The sequence below is a fragment of the Acinonyx jubatus genome, chromosome B4 (assembly GCF_027475565.1).
Source record: "Acinonyx jubatus isolate Ajub_Pintada_27869175 chromosome B4, VMU_Ajub_asm_v1.0, whole genome shotgun sequence".
Classification (NCBI taxonomy): Eukaryota; Metazoa; Chordata; class Mammalia; order Carnivora; family Felidae; genus Acinonyx; species Acinonyx jubatus.
Window position 1 is genome coordinate 94,384,611 of NC_069387.1, and position 22,667 is coordinate 94,407,277.

The 22,667-nt window shown below is 36.0% G+C and overlaps 1 protein-coding gene and 1 non-coding gene across 5 annotated transcripts in view; one reads left to right on the forward strand and one right to left on the reverse strand.

Moving 5' to 3' along the window:
- TBC1D15 (TBC1 domain family member 15) overlaps positions 1-22,667 on the forward strand; it is a 73,839-nt gene that overhangs the window by 15,905 nt on the left and 35,267 nt on the right. For 3 of the 4 annotated variants that reach the window (XM_015063624.3, XM_015063625.3, XM_053226495.1), the window contains exons 2-5: positions 9,274-9,372; positions 9,918-9,992; positions 15,334-15,472; positions 20,291-20,501. In XM_015063624.3, coding sequence (XP_014919110.1) covers positions 9,274-9,372; positions 9,918-9,992; positions 15,334-15,472; positions 20,291-20,501 — 524 coding nt within the window. Of the gene's footprint in view, positions 1-1,355; positions 1,378-9,273; positions 9,373-9,917; positions 9,993-15,333; positions 15,473-20,290; positions 20,502-22,667 lie in introns of those variants that run through there. The other variant, XM_053226496.1, reaches the window with a different exon arrangement.
- On the reverse strand, positions 19,433-19,536 carry LOC113602965 (U6 spliceosomal RNA). The gene has a single exon (XR_003424475.1). It is a non-coding gene; the product is annotated as a U6 spliceosomal RNA (small nuclear RNA).

Consider the following 22,667-nt stretch of genomic DNA (forward strand, 5'->3'; position numbering starts at 1 on the left):
GAGATTATGACCTGAGCCGAAGTCGGATGCTTAATTGACTAAGCCACCCAGGCGCCCCTCGTTTTTTTTTTTTTTCTTGTAATGTTTTAGTCTCATTTCAGTGCCAGGGTAGTGCTGGCCTCATAGAATGAGTTGCGAAGTTACTCCTCAGCTTCAGTTTTCTGGAAGAATTTGTGTAAGATTGGAAAAAAATAACTTTGGGTCTTTTAAAGTTTGTTAGTTGATTTTACAGCACAGTATTTAGTGTGGGACTGATTTTGCCCGACTGTTGAGGTCAGGCTGCTCTGAGTACTTTACCCAGAGCCCTGTGAATTATGAGGTTTTCCACCCTTTGGGGAACAATTCCATGTGAGCCTGCATATTGTTTCTTCTAATAATTTCATGTGACCTTTGCTCCTAGCCTTTGATAATTTATGGACACACATGCACTGACCAACACTCTGCTGACTACTCAGGGAGAGACCTCTACAGATCTCTTGAATTCTCTGTGCACTTATCTCTTCTATGGTACTCTGTCCTGTGAACTCTGACTTGGCTTCCCCCAATTCCCATCTCTGTGTCCTCAACTCCAGGAGACCACTAGGCATTGGCTGGGTTTTCTCTCACTTTGCCAGCTAGAAACTCTCTCAAGACAGTAAGCTGGGGCAGTTATATGGCCCACCTCATTTGTTTCCTTTGAACAGTCACTGTCCTTCATTACCTGATTAAACGTGCACGCGCGCGTGCACACACACACACTGTTTCATCGATTTGGCCTGCTTACTTGCTCGCTTTCCTTCTTTTCTGTTTTTGTTTCCTGGTGGGAGGGTAAATCCAGTCTCCTGCCCTCTTGGCTGGAAGTATAAGGTATTATAGTTGTTTTTTTTTTTTTTCTTCTCTAGTTTTGGTGGGATTAATATCTATTTCTGTTATATATCCTTTTTTTTCTCAAGCTCAGGCTGAATGTTTGATTGTGTTCCAGATTTATTTCCTTGGTAGTTATGAACTCTGAGCTGGTCTTTTTCTTTCAGAGTTTTTGTAATAACCGTTTTATTCTTGTTGGTCTGTATTGGTTTTTTTCTGTCATGTGTCTTCTGAGAGGTGACATTGTCAACAAGACCTTCAAGAATTTTATCAGATGCTGATTATGTAGAGAATGCCAGTAGATATTTGGGTAGCTGAAGGTCATCATCACCTCTAGAGAGTAGGTTTATATCAGTTTGTAATTTATATTAGTGTCTTTTTACCCCATTTCATTGGTAGTCTGTGTATACTCTATAACAATAGCATTCTTTCTCTTCTTTCACTTCCTTTTATTTTGCAGGTACACTTAGTGATAGGTGGTGCTCTTCCCTCAGATCTTCTGCTTGGTGTGTCCTTCCCTTTTGTTTTCTCAGGGTAGGTCCTTTTATTGTTGAAGTCATGTCCTGGTTTCCATCTGACAATATTCCTCCACTACCTTTGAGATTTGGTTTAAATTCTTTTTAAAACTGCATATTTTGCATTTATTACCAGTAGTTTTTAGCATTTTGGTTGTAAAACAAAACATAATACAGAAAAATGACACCTTTATAACATCGTAAGGGAAACACCACTTTAGTCAAGAAGTAGTAGACCTTTGCAGCCACTCCAGAAGACCTTCCATGTACCCTCTTCTCCTAAGTAACCACTGTCCTTTTTTTAAAAAATATATTAAAAAAACTTTTTTTTAGAGAGAGAGCATGCGTTCAAGCTGGGGAGAGGGGAAGAAAGGGGGAGAGAGAGAGAGAGAGAGGGACGGAGGGAGAATATCCCAAGCAGGCTCCACGTTCAGCATGGAGCCTGACGCGGTCTCAGTCCCACAACCCTGGGATCATTACCTGAGCCAAAATCAAGAGTAGGATACTCTACTGACTGAGCCACCCAGGGGCTCCTGTCCTAACTTTTCTAGTACTTACTTTCTTACATTTCTTTACTGTTGCTAGGATTTTTTTTTTTTATTTACCTTGAGAGAGACAGAGACTGTGCAGGTGGGGGATGGGCGGAGAGAAAGGGAGAGAGAGAGAACCCCAAGCAGGCTCCACGCTGTCAGCACAGAGCCTGATGTGGGGCTTGAACCCAAAAACTGTGAGAGCATGACCTGAGCTGAAACCAAGAGTTGGTTGCTTAACCTTAAGACTGAGCCACCTAGGCACCCCTTAAAATTGTTTTATGGTTCATTTATATTTGAGAGAGAGAGAGAGAGAGAGAGAGAGAGAGAGAGAGAGAGAATGAGTGGGAGAGGGGCAGAGAGAGAGAGAGGGAGACACAGAATCTGAGGCAGGCTCCAAGCTCTGAGCTGTCAGCACAGAGCCAGACACAGAACTCAAACTCATGAACTGTGAGATCATGACCTGAGCAGAAGTTGTACACTGAACCAACTGAGCCACTCAGGCACCCTTGTCTCAGTCTTTTTTCTTCTCCTAGCTTTCCATTTGCCAGCTTCTTGACATTAGTTTTCATTGCCCTTCACTTCAGTAGAATATAATTTTTTCTTGTTTTTCTTTCTGACATTTTTTTCCGGTTATGCTTATGAACTCTTTATCTTCTCTCAAATCTTAGGTAGTAGAAAGAGAGGCATTGCTGATGCCCTTTCTTTGCTTCCTGTAGCACAGAGGACCAACTCATGTTCACAACACTGGTAATTGGTGACTACTTCGGATGGGAATATGAGCATATGGTATACTGGAATAATTTTGTTAGTGTCTGTATATACCGAGCCTTAAGTTGATTGTCGTTTTCATTGTGTACCCTTTGGACAAGTAAAACTTTTCAAATCTCAACCCCAAACTAGTGGAAGAACCTCAGTCAAATCACTTAACGTCCTTGCATTTTTTTCTGTTACAAAGTAGGAATGATAACATGTATCTAATTGTGTTATGAGGATCAAATTGATAACGTAGAAATGCTGTGTAAAGTAATGCATAATAGAAATACTACATGCTGATGATAATAGCATTTTAACCTTTCTTTTTTATCTTGCATTAGAGATTATGAACAAAACCAGAGTAAAGAAGTTGAAAACCTGTTTTACTAAATGTATTACCTCGGATGAAATTCCTGATATCATAATTATTCCCTGTAGCAAAATAATTTTTCATACCAAACAAGCTTAGAGATAGCTTTTCAAATACTAATTATTACCATTGACGAAGATAGGATGCAGAATATCCTATGGCAGAAAGATACTCATCAGGAATCAATTCACTTATAGGGTCTAATGAAGAAGAAATACCATTTTAACACTTTGTATAAGATCACAATTTTAATTGGACTTCTCTTTTTGTGTTTTGAGCTATTGTAGATAGTTGATACCTGTAGAGTTGTGTTTTATTAATAAGCTCATTTACCGAGAAACGAGTGATGAACAAACATACTCTGTAAATTAAAAAAAAAGTGAAATCATTCCCTCAAAAGTGGAGTGGAGGACTTTAGGAGTAAAATGTATGATTCGGGACGCCTGGGTGGCTCAGTCGGTTGAGCATCCAGCTTTGGCTTAGGTCGTGATCTTGCGGTTCACCAGTTCCAGTCCCGTGTCAGACTCTGTGCTGACAGCTCAGAGCCTGGAGCCTGCTTCGGATTCTGTGTCTCCCTCTCTCTCTGTATCTTCCCCGCTCACGCTTTGTCTCTGTCTCTCTCTGTCTCTCTCAAAAAATAAATGTTAAAATAAATAAATGCATGTTACAAAAGGGCCTACAAATTTCTTTTGTGTACTATTTAGTAAGAGTTCGGATGGGAGAGAAACCAAGAGTTTTTGTTAAAAGGCCCAGTTGTTAGTTAACTGCTGCATTGCTTTATAAATTAAAGACATTTAAAAATTGTTTTTAGGCCTAAGCAGCATTATTTTCTACATCTAAGCAATTTCAGAAACTGCTTTTCTGTAGGGAAACCATGTGGAATTTTTCTGGTAGTTTCTTGAGGCAGTAACAATTGAGATTTAATGGATGAAGATGTTAGGAAATCTGAAATCCACTCCTTCCTTTGATGTGCATGTGGTCTTGAGTAGTCACTGAATAGCTTTCTGTCTCAGTTTATTCTCCTGTAAAATGGAGATGGAAATAAGGTCTATTTCTGACACATTCAGTTTAGCTATGAGGATCAAAAGAGATCAGACTGCTTTGAAAACAAAGTCAATAGTTGAGGTTCCTGGGTGGCTCAGTCAGTTAAGTGTCCAACTTCAGCTCAGGTCCTGATGTCATGGTTTGTCATGCTCTGTACTGATAGCTCGGAGCCTGGAGCCTGCTTTGGATTCTGTGTGTGTCTCTCTCTCTGCCTCTCTCCCACTTGCGTGCTCTTTCTCTCTCTCAAAAATAAACAATAAAAATTTTTTTTTCAAAAAAAAGAAATAATTAACACTGTCATCATTAAGGGGCACCTGGGTGGCTCAGTTGGTTAAGCGACCCAACTCCAGCTCAAGTCATGATCTCCCAGTTTGTGGGTTCGAGCCCCACATCGGGCTCTGTGTGGACAGCTCAGAGCCTGGAACCTGCTTCTAATTCCATGTCTCCTGCTCTCTCTGCCCCTCCCCTGCTTGTATTCTGCCTCTCTCTCTCTCTCTCTCTCTCTCTCTCTCAAAAATAAACATTAAAAAAAATTTAAAACTATCATTAACTTTAATATTTGAAGTAAATTACATATTTGATGCAACTAGAACTTTTTTTTGTCCCTTTACGTCTTACAAGACGTAATAAAGGTTAGGAGCTCAGTAAGGTAAGTTTATTAATTTCATTCTGTTTCTGGCAGAATTAGTAATTTGTATTGGTTAACATCACAGCCTTCAAATTAGCCGAATATGACTGCTTTCTAAAGACAGTACAAGTCTTGGTTTGGGATTGTGAATATTTGGACATGTAGTTTGTCCCTCAAAAAGTACTAAAGAGTTAAGGAACACAGAACATGGAATGAGTGCAGCTTGGACTTTTTCATAAGATACCTAGTACTATCATGCTTTTTAGGTATTTTCCCAGCTAAATTACTTAGGAAATTCAGCTTTTTCTTAAATGAAAAAGAGAACAGACAACACTTGGACAACATATGTATGGGAAATAAAGAGTTGCTTAATGTGCTTCAGTTAGGTATTTTATTTGACTCTTTAGGATTCACTTACTTTATTAAGGTTCCAGAATCTGTTAAGTGTTAATGGTATCACAGAATCTTAGATTATGTTGTTAACGATACCAAGCTTTTCTGGGTAAATAAGTGTCACTTTTTCTACTATGAGAACTATGAAGCTCTTGATTATTCTATTAGCTGAGTCTTAGGTGAAAATATGCTACCATGTAGTTTCGGGGTGTGTCTCTGATCTATTTGTCACAAAACCTTGAAATTTTAAGGGATTTTTTTTTCCCCTCTTAACCTTTTCCTGCTTCCATATTGTGGCCTCAGATACATTATCCAGTTTAACCTCTTGTTTTAAAAATTGATAAGCTGAAGTCTGGAAAGGTTATAGTTTATACTTCTGGAATTCCCTTTTTCCACTTTACTCGTTAAAATTATTTTTTTTATTACTGAAGCAATGTATAACTATATTTTAACTTCAAGATATTCAAGTCAGTTAGAGGCATTAACATAGACAGTTACAGTTCTCTTTCAGCCTTTCCATATCCCATTCTTTTTTCAAGTAACTTCTGTTCACAGCTTTAAGTGTGTCTTTCCAGAACTTGTTCTGTGTATTACAGAGATTTAGAGAAACTTAAAAAAAAAAATGTAGATGTCATATACTATATGTAATTGGCTGTTTTCTGTGTCTTTCTATTCATTTAATGTACCATATTCTTTCTTAACTGCTAAATAGTATTCTCTGTAGAATGAATATCCCAGGATATATTTGATCATTTCCCTCTGTGGGATATTTAAATTCATAACTTCCTTCTTTCCTCCTTCCCTCACCTCCCCTGATGGTGTAAATAATACTGTGAATAGTCTTAAACATATCTTTATGCATATGTGTGAATAAATCTGTGTACTTTGAAAGTTTTTACTTTTATACAAATAATACAGAATGTCTCCCACCATTTCCCAACTCATACGGTCCCCAGTCTTTGCCTTCTGCTTAATGCTGGTCTGGTGCTTAACAACTATTACATTGAATGCTACCTTGGGTTTTTGAGATCAGAATTTCTCTCTGATCTTGATGACTAAATTAAAAGGACTCTTTTCCTAATGTACAAATTCATATCACAAGTGACTAACAACACAGGACAGGCAGTAAAAGTAATATGGTGCTTTATAATGTAGTGGTTAAGAGCACAGTTCTGGTGTCAGACTGCCAGGATTTTAATCTCCACGCTACTCCTTAACTACCCCTTAGTATTTGTGTCACTTGCCTTAGACAAGTTATTTAACCTCTCTTTCAGTTTTCTCATTAACACAAATGGGCTTCTCATTCTAATGATGTAGTAGGATACAGTTATAGAGCCTGTGGTCTAGAGTTGTAGGGATTAAGCTATGATATGCGGAGTTCCCAGTGCATAAGTGTTCCATAAATGCTAACTGAAAACAACAGAATGCATACCCATTTACATTTTTGAAAGTTTATTTTTGAGAGAGAGAGCGTGAGCACACAGGGGAGGGGCAGAGAGGGAGGGGGAATAGAGGATCCCAAGTGGGCTCTGCACTGACAGCAGTAAGCCCCATGTGGGGCTCGCACTCATTAATTGTGAGATCATGACCTGAGTAGAACTTGGATGCTCAACTGACTAAGCCACCCAGTTGCCCCATACCCATTTACATTTGTAACTAGGGTGTGATGGTGATAGGTTGTGATGGTGCTTGTCTTGCATTGTTGGTCCACATGCTATTCTGAATAGTGATGTGGTTATATTAATAAAAGTTCTACATAAATATAAAATGTCCATAGTACCCAAAGCAGTCTATAGATTTAATGTAATCCCTATCAAAATACCAACAGCATTTTTCATAGAACTAGAATAAATAATCCTAAAATTTGTATGGAACCACAAAAGATCCTGAATAGCCAAAGCATTCTTGAAAGAGAATAAAATTTAAGGTATCACAATCCCAGATATCAAGATGTACTGCAAAACTGTTGTAATCAAAACAGTATGGTACTGGCACAAAAAGAGACACACAGATCAGTGGAACAGAACAGAAAGCCTGGAAATAAATCTATGATTATATGTTCAGTTAATCTTCATCAGAGGAAGCAAAGTTATGTGATGGGAAAAAGTTTATTCAACAAGTGGCACTATGAAAACTGGACAGCTACATGTAAAAGAATGAAACTGAACTACTTTCTTTTACCATGGATTAAAGACCTAAATATGAGACCTGAAACCATAAAAACCCTAGAAGAAAGCCTAGGCAGTGATTTCTTTGAATTTGCACCAACATCTTTCTAGATATGTCTTCTAAAGTAAGGGAAACAAAAGCAAAAATAAACTATTGGGATCACATCAAAATATAAAGCTTCTGCACAGCAAAAGAAACCATCAACAAAACAAGAAACCCACTGAATGGGAGAACATATTTGGAAATGATATATCTGATAAGGGGTTAGTATCCAAAATATATAAAGAATTTATGCACCCCAACACCAAAAAAAAACCCAAATAATCCAATTAAATGGGCAGAAGACATGAACAAACATTCTCTAAAGAAGACATCCAGGTGGCCAACTGACACATGAAAAGATGCTCAACATCACTTATCAGGGAAATGCAAATCAAAATAACAATGAGATACCACCTCACACACCTGTCAGAATGGCTAAAATTGAAAACACAAGAAACAAGTGTTGGCGAGGATATGGAGAAAAAGAAATCCTCATGCACTGTTGGTGGGAATGCAAACTAGTGCAGCCACTGTGGAAAACAATGTGGAGTTTCCTCAAAAAATTAAAAATAGAATTACCATATGATCCAGTAATTCCACTACTGGGTATTTACCCAAAGAATATGAAACCACTAATTTGAAAAGATACATATGCACCCCTGTGTTTATTGCAGCATTATTTACAATAGCCAGAATACAAAAGCAGCCCAAGTAGCCATCAATAGATGAAAGAGTAAAGATGAGGTGTACACACCCCCCCATTCACACAGTGGAATATTACTCAGCCATTAAAAGGTGAAGTCTTGCCATTTTCAACAAGGATGGATCTAGAGAGTATAATGCTAAGTGAAATAAGTCAGAGAAAGACAAATACCATATGATTTCATTCATGGGGAATTTAAACAAACGAACAAAGAAAAAGACAAACCCAAGACTTAAATGTAGAGAACAAACTGGTGGCTATCAGAGGGCATGTGGGTGGGGGATGGGTGAAATAGGTGAAGGAGATTGAGAGTACACTTAACCATGATGAGTACTGAGTAAAGAATTGTTGAATCACTATAGTGTACACGTGAAGCTAATATAACTGTGTTAATTGTACTGGAATTAAAGAAAATGTCTACATAAATGGAAACTGCACTTTGTTCTAAACTTATATATGTCAAAAATACTTAGGTCTAGAAGTGATTATTTTATTTCTCTTTTACTTATTTTCCTAATGAAAAAAAATTTTTAGTGGTTTAAAATGGGTCCCAGGAATGGAATCTTAGTTTATAACATTATGCTTTTAGAAAATAAGGCGTACCTTTGTATGGTTCAGTTTACTTAGGAATTAACTTAAGTCTCCCTTGTATTGCCATAGGATGTTGTTCAGGGACCATGTTTTAATCATACTTATGTAACTATAGTGTTTTACGTATTCAGTAAATATTTGTGTGCTTGAACTACTTTAATCATTCCTAGATGGTCCTCATCATCACTCTTTAAAATTCCCATATTATTCCCTGAATTTCTATGCCATTTTGCTATAAAAACACACTGAAATAATCTTACAGTAAAACGTGCTATTCTAGGAATAGTTAGAAAGCAGTGATTCCTTATTGCATTTCATCTGTTCTTATTCTTGAGTATTTTCAGATCCTTTTTCAGTTTGAACCCAATATCTTGCTTAATGTTTGTTAATAAAATATATTTTAAGTGGAATCTGCTTGAGACACATAGCATTTTTGTTTATGGAGAAGATCAAGGTTGTGATTATCACTAAATCAAACTTCCATGCATAACAAAGCAAACTTCCTTCCAGTTTGTCTTAGTTTGAAGTGCTCTTAAACTTGAGTGGTATTTTTCAAATAATACATTTATATATGAAATAATCAGAAATGTGGTTCAGGCATTATAGGAAAATATCTCAATTTTTTAAAACAAATGTTGAAACAGTACTTAATAATGTGTGGTTAATTCTTTTTTTTTTTGCTGTTCCAGATTATATACGAACAGGAAGGGGTCTATATTCACTCATCTTGTGGAAAGACCAATGACCAAGACAGCTTGATTTCAGGAATATTACGTGTGTTAGAAAAGGTGGGTTTCTAGTAAATGATTTTATTTATGATTGTTTATGGCAGTGGTTCATCGTTAGGGCATTGTTAGTTTGAATTTCATGTGTGAGGTGAAATTATGTAATTGAACAGTGGTTGTAAATTTAACATGAAAATGATGTTAGAAAGAAATACTTAATTAAAAATTTTTAAAAAAGCTTTTAAGTAATCTCTACACCCAGTGTGGGGCTCAAACTCACTGCCCCAAGATCAGGAGTCCCGTACTCCACTGACTGAGTCAGCTGGGCACCCCAGAAAAAAAGTAACTTTAGATAGCCAGTAAAATGGCATGGACTATTATAAAACTTATGTAAAAGTTGCAGTAATGTAAATTTTTTATAATGAATAATAATAGTTTAAAAATCTATATAACAATTATCAAATAGTTTATGATATTACATACTTAAAATGCTAATATTTAGTGGTTTAAAATTTTCATTTTGGGTTCAGGGAATTACACATAGGTGACTAAGAAAGAGTGTAAGATATTGCTGAATAGTAACCGTAGTCCATAATTTCTTTCTCTAGGATGCTGAAGTAATAGTGGACTGGAGACCATTGGATGATGCTTTAGATTCTTCTAGTATTCTCTACGCTGGAAAGGTATTTAAAAAGGAAAGGGTGTGACTAAAGGAAGGAATGCTATTAAGAATTTTTTTTTAAAGGTTATTTATTTATTTTTGAGAGAGAGAGAGTGTGAGAGCATGAGCAGGGGAGGAGCAGAGAGAGGGAGAGAGAGAATCCCAAGCAGGCTCCACGCTGTCAGTGCAGAGCCCGGTGCAGGGCTTGAACTCACGAACTGTGAGAGAGATTGTAACCTGAGCCAAAACCAAGAGTCAGACGCTCAACTGACTGAGCCACCCAGGCACCCAAGGAATGCTATTTTTATTTTTATGTTTATGTTTTTGTTTTTGTTTTTGCTATTTATTTATTCCAGTATAAGGAATGCCATTAAAACAATTATTTTTTAATGTTTAATTTTGACAGAGGGGGGAAACAGAGTGTGAGCATGGGAGGGGCAGAGAGAGAGGGAGACACAGAATCTGAAGCAGGCTCCAGGCTCTGGGCTTGAACTCAAACCATGAGATCATGACCTGAGCTGAAATCGGATGCTTAAGTCAACTAAGCTACCCAGGCACCCCAAGGAATGCCATTTTAAAATAACTTTTTTGAGCTATAATTAATATGCCATAAAATTTATTCTTTTAAAGTGTACAATTCAGTGGTGTTAATATATTTACAGAGTTGTGTAACCATCACCAGTGTCTAATTTTAGAACATTTTTATCACTCCTAAAAAAGAAACTACCTTTTAGTAGTACACCCCTCATTCCCACTTAACTCCAGCCTCTTGTAACCACTCATCTACTTTTCATCTCTGAGAATTTGCCTGTTGTGGACATTTCATCTAAATGGAATCATACAGTATGTGGCCTTTTGTGACTTGCTTCTTTGACTTGGTATAATGTTTTCAAGGTTTATCCATGTTATAGCACTTCTCAGTCCATCCATCCTTCTTCTTTCCCTCTTTCTTGCCTGCCTTCCTGCCTTCTTTCCCTGCCTTCTGCTGAACAACATTGCATTTATGGATATACAGTAATCCCCCCTTACCCATGCGGGGTATGTTCTGAGACCCCCAGTGGATGCCTGAATACTATCAATACAGATAGTATTGAACCCTGTACATACTGTGTTTTTCCTATACATACCTATGATAAAGTTTAATTTATAAATTAGTCACAGTAAGAGATTAACACTAATAACTAATAATAAAATATGACAATAATAACAATATACTATAATAGAAGTTATATGAATGTGGTCTTTCTCAAAATCGTGATTGTACTGTACTTACCTGTCTTATAATGATGTGAAATGATAAAGTGCCTACGTGATGAAGTGAGGTGAATGATGTAGTCATTGTGAAGTAGTGTTAGGCTACTATTGACCTTCTGACAATATGTCAAAAGGAGGATCATCTGCTTCTGGACCATTGTTGACTGTGTAACAGACTGTAGATAACAAACTGTGGAAAAGGAAAACCACAGATACGGGGTGCACTGCACCACATTTTGTTTATTCATTAGTTGATGGATTTTTTTTTCCTTTTTTAGGTTAATATAAATAATGCTCATGTGAACGTTCAAAACAAAATTTCTGTATGGACATATATTTTTCTCTCAAAAACCTAGGAGTAGAGGGTCGCCTGTGTGGCTCAGTCGATTAAGCATCCAATTGTTGATTTCTGCTCAGGTCATGATCTCATGGTTGTGGGATTGAGCCCTGCATTGGGCTCTGCACTGAACGTGGAGCCTGCTTGGTATTCTCTCTTTCCCTCTCCCTCTGCCTGAAATCCACTTGCTCTGTCTCTGGCTTTCTCTCAGTCTTAAAATAAATAAATAAATAAATAAATAAATAAATAAATAAATAAATAAATATCAGTCTTAAAATAAACAAACAAACAAACAAACAAACATAGGAGTGTAATTGTTGGGTTATATGATAACTATGCATTTACCACTTGTATCATGCATGTGTTGACTTCTCACTGTGGAAGGTAGAGATTTCTATTTTATCTATTCTATTTTATTTATTTCTATTTTATCTCTAATTCCCTTGAAACTCAGTCTCATTTCTCCACATTTCTTCTCAGAATATTTAAACACAGATTCAGATTTCATCTTTTAGAGACCTTTCTTCCAGAGTCGTCTTATAGGCTCATTCTGACCTGGTTGCCTTTTTGGTTGGCTGTGCAGCAGTTGTCCTGAGGATTCTTCCCTATGTTTTTATCCCCATTTCTTATATCCTGTGCTATCTTCTATTTTGGTTTACTCCTTTGTTTTCATGAAGCTCTAGTACTTCTGAGAAAAAGGGTGCATAAGAACAAAAACATTTATTTTTTTTTAGACTTTTCTATCTTTTTTTTTTTTTTAATGGGTTATTTTTAAGAGAGAGAGCGGGAGAGAGGCAGAGAGGCAGGGAGACTATCTGAAGCAGGCTCTGTGCTGACAGCAGAGAGCCTGATGCAGGGCTTGACCCCACAAACCGTGAGATCATGACCTGAGCTGAAGTCTGATGCTTAACCAACTGAGCCACCCAGGGGTCCTGCTATCCATATTCTGACTGGCATAGAATTATAGTTTGAAAAGAAATTACCGTCTTAGGTTTTTTAAGTTTCCTTTATTGTTAAGTCTAATAACATTCTAACTTCTGATCCATTGTATGTTTTTTTCATTTTAGAAGCTTTTATGATTGCCTCTTTGTTTCTAGTGTTTTAGATGTCCTCACAGTGAGCCATTGTGGTCCTTGATATCCATTGTTTTGGGCACTTGATGGGCTCTTTTAATATGGAAACTTGTGTCTTAGTTCTTAGGAAATGTTGTTGAATTATTTCAGTGAGGATTTTTTTCTTCCTCTCCATTTTCTATTTTCTTTCTTTCTGGAACTCTGTAGACCTGGACTGGTCCTCTAGTTTTCTAATCCTTTCTTTCCTATTTTTAATTTCTATTTTAATTCTTTTCCTATTTTTAATATTTTTATAGGAAGTTTCTTCAGTTTTATCTTTCAGTTCTTGGCTTTCTTGCCTTTTTAATCTCTGCTTTATTTTTAATTTCTAGAGCATCTTGTTCTAAGTGCCCCTTTTCCAGTTCTTTTTAAAAATAGCATCCTGTTCTTTGTGAATATATCTTTCCTTATTCCTAAGGCATTTTGTTTTTATCTCTCTACATAATCTACTTTTAATTGACTTTTTTCCCCCTTGTTTCATTGGGACCTTGTCTTTTGTGTAGATGCTTGCCTTTGATGTTTGGTAATCTTTGTGGTGTGATGCTTAGATTTAACAGCAGACAAAAAAAAGTGGTTGATTATACTCTGTAGGTATAGGTAGATATAGGTAGGCTTGGTAATTCCTTGGGGAATCTCTACTGTTAAAGCTAGATCCTTTCTCTTGGGCTAATTAATCATTTGTCTGGAATTCCTGCAGATTCCTGCCTGGGAGGGTAAGCCTGGATTCCAGTGTTCTGAAAACTGAGTGGAGGAAGAGAGCTGGGAATCTCACCAATTCATTGTATAGATGGACTTTTAATAAATTCTCGTTTTCAGTGTGTTATCCCATTATTCAGTGTGGTTGGTTTCTCCTAATCCAGAGATAATCTGTTTTACTTTCTTTAATGAATAAACACCTCCAGCCTTCTGAACTTTTGTTAGTCCTCTTTTTAGTTTGACCTTTATCCTAATTTCTCAAAGTACCTGATCTACCAATTCCAAACCTTTGTGCTGGTGGGATTCTGTAGATGCTTCTTAACTTTCCCCATTATTCATTTCATTCATTTAGTTTTCTTTTCTTTCAGTCTGTTTCTATTTCTTAATTTTTCTTGTGCCTTTATAGTATCTTTCTTTTCTTACAAATTTTCCTTTGTCCCTTTTTAAAAAGAATTACGCTAGCAATACATGAATACATTCTTGTAAAAATGTTCGAGTAATAGAAACAGACAATAGAAATTGAAGTCCTGCTTGACTAGAATCCTGTCACTCATCTGTCCCTATTTAGTGTATATCTTTCCAGACTTTTGTCTGTATACATTTCATTATCTGTCTAGTTTTCTTTCTGTGTTGCTAATTGCATATGCTGCATGTAGTTACACTGCATTGTTTTGCAACTTCTTTGTTTTATTTACTATTATTTAATAGTAAATAAATATTAACATATGTTAGTTTTTTAAACTATGGCCTAGTATTTCCTTGTCTACCCCCTAGTTTGTTTATTCACTCCTTCACTTATGGATATTAGGATATTTTCAGTTTTTCATTTTTATAAACAATGCTGCAGTAAAAATGCTTGCATATGCCTCTTAATATGCATGTGTTAGTATTTCTCTAGAGTGGAAGATGTAAAGAGAATTATTTTGGCGGCACACATGCATAGTTTGAATCTTAATAAATATGACTCTATTGCCCTTTTGGAGTCAGTACTAATTAGCATGGTCATCAACAGTGTGAGGTACCATGTCTTTACACTGTCTTTCATATTTTTATTTTTTACTTGAATAGAGCAAAAAATTGAAGTTCATCTTAACTTTGACTGTTTCTGAAGTTGGACATCTTCCTGTATGTTTGTTGCTTCATATTTCTTCTTTGACTTGCTTATTCCTACCATTTGCATGGTTTTCAGATTTGTTATGTGCCAATTTCTAAATAACTTGGTGTAGGTGTTTTTGTATTCTAGATGTTTTTCTTTGTCTGCCATATATTTTGGAAACATTTTCACCCAGGCTTGCTTATGTTTGCTACCTTTTATTGTATAGAAATTAAATTTTTTGGTTTAAATTATTAGTATTGAATTTTAGACTTTTGGTTTTATTCTCTTTTAAAATGTTAAGTTGTGTAGAACTATACATGTAGATATATTATTTGTAGATTTTAACTAATTTTTATTGAGAAATATGCAACCAGTGATGGCTTAAATAAAATAGCCACCATTGGCTGTTTTCCTCAAATAACTGCAAATCTAGAGGTTTGGAGTGATTCTCCTCTGTTTTCTTTTATGGTCATAAGATGGCTGCCATAATCTGAGACATTGTGGCTACAGTCAAAGCAGGAAAAAGGGGAAAGGGGATGAGGCTTTTATTAGGAAAGCAAAAGTATTTCCAGAGGCCCTGCAGTTGACCTCTGCCTTTATTTCATTGGCAACCCTAACTACAAGGGAGTCTGGAAAGGCTTTTCTTTTTTTTCTTGTTTTTGGGGGGGATGGAGTGGATGGCAAGTAAAGATAAGCAAGAGAGGAGCAAGGATAGGAAATAGTGGTCAGTTTTCCTACCAGTGATGTCTGCCACAACCTATAGTTTTAGTTTATGCAGAAGCTGAGAAAATATTATTAATTGAAATTAAATTCTAGTTTTAGTTCCTAAATATTTTGTTACGTGTGTGTGTGTATTTTTTTTTTTTAGGATTCCAGTTCAGTTGTAGAATGGACACAGCCCCCAAAGGAAAGAGGTTATCGGGGATCGGAACATCTGAACAGTTATGAAGCAGAGTGGGACATGGTCAATACAGTTCCGTTTAAAAAGAAACCACATACCAATGGAGGTATGAATTAAATCTTTTGAAAGCTTAAACTAATTTGCTATAATATAATATAAATAAAAGTGCAAAGAAAATTCTTTAATGTTCCTCTGTCACAAGGATGATTTCGTGCTTTAATACATATAACTCTTAATATTTTAATTATATTCTGTATTCATCTCTCTTTTTGTTTTGATGGTTGTGACTTTATAAAAAAAAAGGCTTTAAAAATACTTGTTCTGTTTTGTAGTTACTCATGGAAGAAAATAGAAACACTTTAAAAAATTGCTTTAGATGTCTCTCAAGCACATTTTTCTAGAATAAAAAAAATTCATGTTATTTCATCCTAAAGCACCAGGGGGAGATGGAGTATACCACTAAACTGTACTGTTCTAATTTCAGTGCTTACTGAGATCTTCACAGCTCATTATAGTCTTCTATTTATATATGTTCAGTGACTATTCTCCTTTATATATTACATGTATATATTTAAATTTATGCTGCTATGTGATGATTATCTACATGTAGATAACAAAAAAGACCCAAGCTAACAGCCTGGCAGAACACATATACTACCCCAAATAAGATTTAGGTAGCCCATCTGTGAGGTAGCCAGCCTATTTGTGATTCTTTTAAAAGTAGTAAATACATGTACAGAGTTAAAGTGGTTTTTTCATAGTGATTAGTTTGTGTTTTATAGCTTAATTTTATCTCTTAATGATTTTGGTGTGAATTTAGGATTTATCCACATTTGCCAAATTCAGAAAAGCTGGCCAAAATTGGCTGGAATACATACACTACATTTATATAGCCTTGTTACTAAGTGAAATTGATTTTCATCTGTGGCCTGGGGAATCATTCTCATATACAGTAGTTATCCTTTGTACTATATCATTTCTTAGAAACAGTGGTAATGAAGAAGTTAATAGTAATTTGTAAGCCTTTGGTAAATTATAGTCAGCTCAGTGCTGGTGTTTTGCTTTTTTTTTTTTTTTTTCCTTCTTTTTGGTATTCTCTTTCTACTGAAAGGGAAGATTTTTACCAGAACAATACTAAATATTAAGACCATAGGACTTTAGCGTATTTGGCATGTGAAGTGATTTTTAACTGCTTTAGATTAGGTCTTAAGAATTAATTTATGTGAATTGATCTTTCTCTGTTTGTTTTGTTGGTTGTACCTAATAGTATCTAATATTGTTGAATCTTTGAAAATGACAGGCTATGGGAATGAACAAAGGAGTGAGTTTTCATAAATGAAAGAAACATTGCATGTATGTGAAATGCTGACAATAAACATCTTTTTAGGTTAGTAGTTTTCAACTTTGGCTGCACACTGAAATCACCTAGGGAGTTTAGGCTTTTTAGAAAAATACTGATGCCTGTATTTCATCCCGCTGGACCCTAGGCATCTGTTTTTCAAATGTTGTCCTGTTGATTTTAACGTGCAGAATTGAGAACCTGTGTGTAGCTATGTAGTTTAGCAAAATACTGCTCATATGGCTTGGCCATGCACTGTGACTTATAAAGTAAGGAGACTTTATTTAGCAATTATTAAAAGTTAAGGAGATATTTTCTTTTTTCCCAGTATTTGAAAACTATTACGATTGTGTATAGCAGTAAGCAATAATATTGAACCTAGTATGACGCAGTATGCATACACATGTACCTGTTTGCCAGGAGTTATGAAGTGCAGTGCATTCTGTCCCATCCCATCCCTTCCTCTTCTAGATTATTTCATCCAATTATATTTCATCAAAACTTCTTTCAAAAGGAGATATTTTCTAAGCTTGATGTTTTAAAATTCAAATTTATGCCATTATGAAACATTTTTATACTTTTGAATCATTTTTCTAGTAAAATTTTATTTTATTATAATTTTCATGTTATATTTTTTACTTCTTTGTGTGACAAGGGAATTTGGAACAAAACATTTAAACATTAAATTTTTTTTAATGTTTATTTTATTTTTGAGAGAGAGAGAGACAGAGTGTGAGCTGGGGAGGGGCAGAGAGACAGGGGGGACACAGAATCCGAAGCAGGCTCCATCCAGGCTCTGAGCTGTCAGCACGGAACCCAAAGCGGGGCTCGAACTCACAAACCGTGAGATCATGACCTGCACCGAAGTCGGACACTCAACTGACTGAGCCACCCAGGTGTCCCTGGAACAAAACATTTTAAAAATTGACTGTCAGAGACTTAACTTTCTTTACAATTTTTAAGAGTTTCTATTGCTCAGTCTTTGTTTTTGTATATCAGAACAAATGTTTTGAAAATGTATCTTCTCGCAACAACAGACTGCTGTCATGTTCTGTACACCTATCCAAATAAAATGTCGTGTTCTTGGTGTTGATTCCATTCAAGACATATAGGGACTTATTTAACTGTTTTAGTTTTACTCTTCTGTTGTGGTCAGTTTTCCCATGTCATTGTGCTGGAGATATGTTTTATATGTATTTGGTTACATTGTTCATCAGAACTAATTAGTTTTATTTACCTTTCTTTAAGAGAAGGAAGGAAACTTTGAGTTAACTCTTGGATTTATTAGTTTTCCTTTGTAACCATTTCTATTTTTGTTTAGCTATTGGTGGTAGACTAACTTGATGTTTCTTTTATGTTGACTTGGTACCAGGTTATTCATTTGTTCAATGCATCTTAGAGTACCTGCTATGTGCTAGTCACTCCTCTAGATATTGGGAATATAATTGTGAATAAAATAAAGTTCTTGTTCTCATGAATCTTACTATGTTCAAGTAAAAGGACTTCTAGAATTGAATTGTAATGTTTTTTTCACTGTTTATTAGAGCTTCAAGTGAGGAAATGTGTGAGGCATTTTCTATACATGAATATTTCGTATTTCATATGTGATGTATTTTTTCCATTAATGTGGGAAAATCTGTGTAAAATTTTTACTTTTGAATATGTACAAACTCCTGATAATTCATATAGCTTGCATGTATTAACATGGTTTTCTGGCATTAATTTAGATTCTTTTGTGTAATTTAAGAATTTAATTTAAAAAAAATTGTCTATCTAGTTTTTCATTGCTTTGAAAATATTTTTGGTCTTTGCAAATACCTAGTAGTATGTATCCTTTCTAGGTAGTCCAGACACAGTCACATGTAAATGATTTAGGAAGACATTGGAAATTAGAATTGTTCTCACTTTGATATTAGCTTGTAGTGATGTTACGAGCTCTGTGGTATAAATTCCAGTGAAATAGGATGTACAGTAGTCAAATGGGCACATAGTACTTAATCCAGTACCAGACTTGGATATGTGTTCACTATCTAAACTGGTATGGAACCTAGGCAGGTCACTGCATAGTTAAGTTACTCAGCCTTTCTGGACTTCCTTTCAAATGATACTTGTTTAAGTGTCCATGAAAAAGTGATGGTGCCTGTAATCCTTGTAGGTAGAGGTTCTGTGAGCGGTAGATTTCTTTGTGTCAATTTAGGAGATCTTGTTAGAGGTGATGGAGCTATGGTGTTCTGACTATATAGGAAGGTGACATATGTGCAGGTCAACACTGATCTACCCTTTGATCAAGTTCTATAAGCACATATCTTCTATGTAGTTGTATGTTTGTGCAGTTGGTAGCGTGGGATCGAGTTAATTAAGACCTTGCATAACAGGACGGTGCAGCACTTCTTAGGAAATAACATTCGAGAAATGGTTTCTTAAAATTTCAGAGACATGACATGCTTATGTTGGAGTTTAAACAGGTCAAAATGGCATTTTTGGATAAGAATTATAAATAATAGTAGGAAACATTTTACCCTTTTGTTCTTTAAATTTTTATTTAGGTATTTATTAAGCTGCTTGTTATTATACTATTCACAAACCTAGGATTTTAAGCTTCTGTAAATAGCCCACAAACTCAGAAAATGCTTTATTTTACGTTACTATAGTTTGGGTTGAACTGAGGTCTTAATTTAGTAGATGGTTGAAGTAGTAAGATGATTGAATATGTTCATTCTCTCTTTTGTAAATGTCAGATGCTTCACGAGTTTGCGTGTCACCCTTGCATAGGGGCCGTGCTAATCTCCGTGCTGTTCTAGTTTTAGTGTATGTGCTGCTGAAGCGGGCACTGTGTTCATTCTCTTTGAAGCACTCACAGCTTACTTATATTTTCGTCCTCAATTCTCCACTGCTCTTTGGGGTTTTGCAAATAAAATGTCTGTCTGTATATTTCTCCAATGTTATTTTTTTGTACCAGTGTACTTACCTTTACCTTCACTCAATATAGTCTAGTAAAAGTAATTGCAAAAGAAAGTGAGGAAGTAAAGATTTTTTTGTTTTGTTTTTAATGACTCCAAGAGCATCATGCCATTTGTATTTGAGGGGAGGGGGCAGTGGAAAAGATGAACATTTATTGTTTGCTATATAATTGGCACCACACTAGTTAGTTGACAAGTATTATCTCTTTTAATTCTTAGAATAACATTGGGAGGTAAGTATAATTATCTCCATTTTACAGATGAAAACTAAGGCTCAGAGAGAATCAGTTATTTGCCCCAGATCATTCAGTTAGTAAGTTGGTAAAGCTGCAGTTTGAATCCAGCCTGCCTGCTTCCAAAGCCATAGTCATTTTTGGGCAAAGCTTATATTTTAAATAGGGATAACATTTTTTTCACTCTGTATGCAAGTAAGATAATTATTTAAGAAACTATTCTTTTAAGAAAATGTATGTTGCCATTTCTAATACAGGTAGAAGCCTGTAATATGAATGCTATAGTCATTCCCTAGGTTCAGCAGGTATCTGTTAGGCAGTCATGAAGAGCGCTGTCAGTACCTTTTAAAAAGGTGAACAAAAATATTTTGCCCCACTTTCTTGTTTTTAAGATGCGCCAAGTCATAGAAATGGGAAAAGCAAATGGTCATTCCTGTTCAGTTTGACAGACCTGAAATCAATCAAGCAAAACAAAGAGGGTATGGGCTGGTCGTATTTGGTATTCTGTCTAAAGGATGACGTCGTTCTCCCTGCTCTGCACTTTCATCAAGGAGATAGCAAACTACTGATTGACTCTCTTGAAAAATATGTGGTATTGTGTGAGTAAGTATCAAATTATTTTCTACTTATTGAAACTGGATTGTTATATTGGTCCCAAGGCAAACAATTTTTACTTGTCATTGGGCATCAGGGACCTGTGTGTAGATGAGGGCTCAAGCAGCTTTGTTCTTTCTGGGATATTGACTGCTTTGGATGAATGATTGAATAAAATTTTGCCATTTTAGTACTTTGGATCTGCAATGTATCACCTTATTACTGTTCTAAAGAAGAGTGGTCCAGTATTTTTTATACACATTTAAACGATGCATCAGTAATTTATGGATTACATATTTATTTAATTTATATTTTATTGCATATTATCTGTTTAAGATAGAATTTTATTTGTAATGTTGCAAATTAGATCTGGCAAACCTACGGCCTTTATAAAATTATTATAAGTGTGGAAGACAGGGCTTTCTCACTTTCCAAAAATCTTTTTGTCTTCTATTTATTCACCCCATGTGCATTTGTACACACATACTCTTTCTTGCCTTCACTCCTAACAAATATATTTTGGTTATCTATTAAATTTCTGAGGACTGTGCTAATTGCTTGATAGATAGTAGTGAACACAATAGGCTTTTCCTAGATACCTGAGAGCATATGGTCTTGTGAAGGATGCCAGCCAGTAAATGGCAATACATCGCAAGAACTAAGATACAGTACAGGTACTTTGGGGCTCCCAGGAAGGGAGGAAGGGTCCCTCATTTAGCCTAGTTGGGTAGGGGTCAGGGAAGGCTTTCTGGAGGAAGTAAGTAGTATGTGTTGAGACCTGACGAGTGAATGTTAGCATGAAGAGGAGATAATTGGAGGAGAGAGGTTTTAGATGGAAGGAAATGTATAAAACATGATGTAAGTAGAGAACAGAGTAGTTGGTATCACAGGGCAACATAGGGGAACAGAAGGTACCAAATGTAAAGATCAGGCCAGAGAGCTGAGTAAAGGCTAGAGCATGAAGGACCTACTAAAATCATTTTAGCCAGTTGTTCCAGTCATCTAGGTGAGATTATAGTGGCATGAATGAGGAGAGTGACAGGAAAGATAGAAGTATTGGAGAAAAATATTTAGAGTTTGATTTTGTGATTGAGTGGGTATGTGGAGGTAAGAAGAAGGGAGAAGTTGAGCTTTTTAGTTTGGGGAACTGTAGGGATGATTGTTAACCTTGTTATAATGTTGTCACTTTATAATAGAGTAACATGATGCCTAATTTTAGATTATCTAAATCCAGGAGTGACCCAGAAGTTGGGAGATTTTGGCTGTGTTTTCTTTCTTTCTTTCTTTCTTTCTTTCTTTCTTTCTTTCTTTCTTTCTTTCTTTCTCTCTCTCTCTCTCTCTCTCTCTCTCTCTCTCTCTCTCTCTTTTTCTCTCTTTCTCTCTTTCTTTCTCTCTCTTTCTCTCTTTCTTTCTCTCTTTCTTTTTCTTCCTTCTTTTTCTTTCTAATATATTGTCGAGTTGGCTCACATACAATGTGTTCAGTGTGCTTTTGGTTTTGGGGATAGATTCCCGTGGTTCATTGCTTACATATAACACCCAGTGCTCATCCCAACAAGTGCCCTGCTCAGTGCTCTCAGTTTGTAACTATTTTTTTTTCCCTTCCCTTCCCCCATGGTCGTCGGTGAGGTTTGTCAAGTTCCACATGAGTGAAAACATATGATACTTGTCTTTCTTTGACTGACTTATTTCACTTGGCATAATACCCTCCAGTTCCATCCACGTTGCTGCAGATGGCAGGATTTCATTCTTTCTCATTGTTTGGCTGTGTTTTGTGATATGAAATTCTTCCCCCTACCATGTTGACCCATCTCTGACTGGCACTAAGCATATTGCTCAGACTAATATCCATAAGAAAGTCCAGCCTGGTTGGCAATATGTGGGTCTTAGATCTTGAAGAAAGAAGCTCTGAATAGGTTACTACCCAGGGACTTATTAATAAGTAGATTTCAGGAGGGCAAAGGTTTGGCTGTTGAATACCAGGTGTTAGGGGGTTTTAGTACCATAGCGGGCTCTGTATCAATCAGTGTTGTGATGTAACTGTCACTACGAAGTTGATTCAATCTGAGACCATTGATTAAAGCATAGTATTAGGATGAAGTGGTAGTTCCTTTCTGCTCTTTAATGGTCTTTGGAGAACTAGGATTGGTTTTAAGCATTTTATCTGTCTGTCTCTCT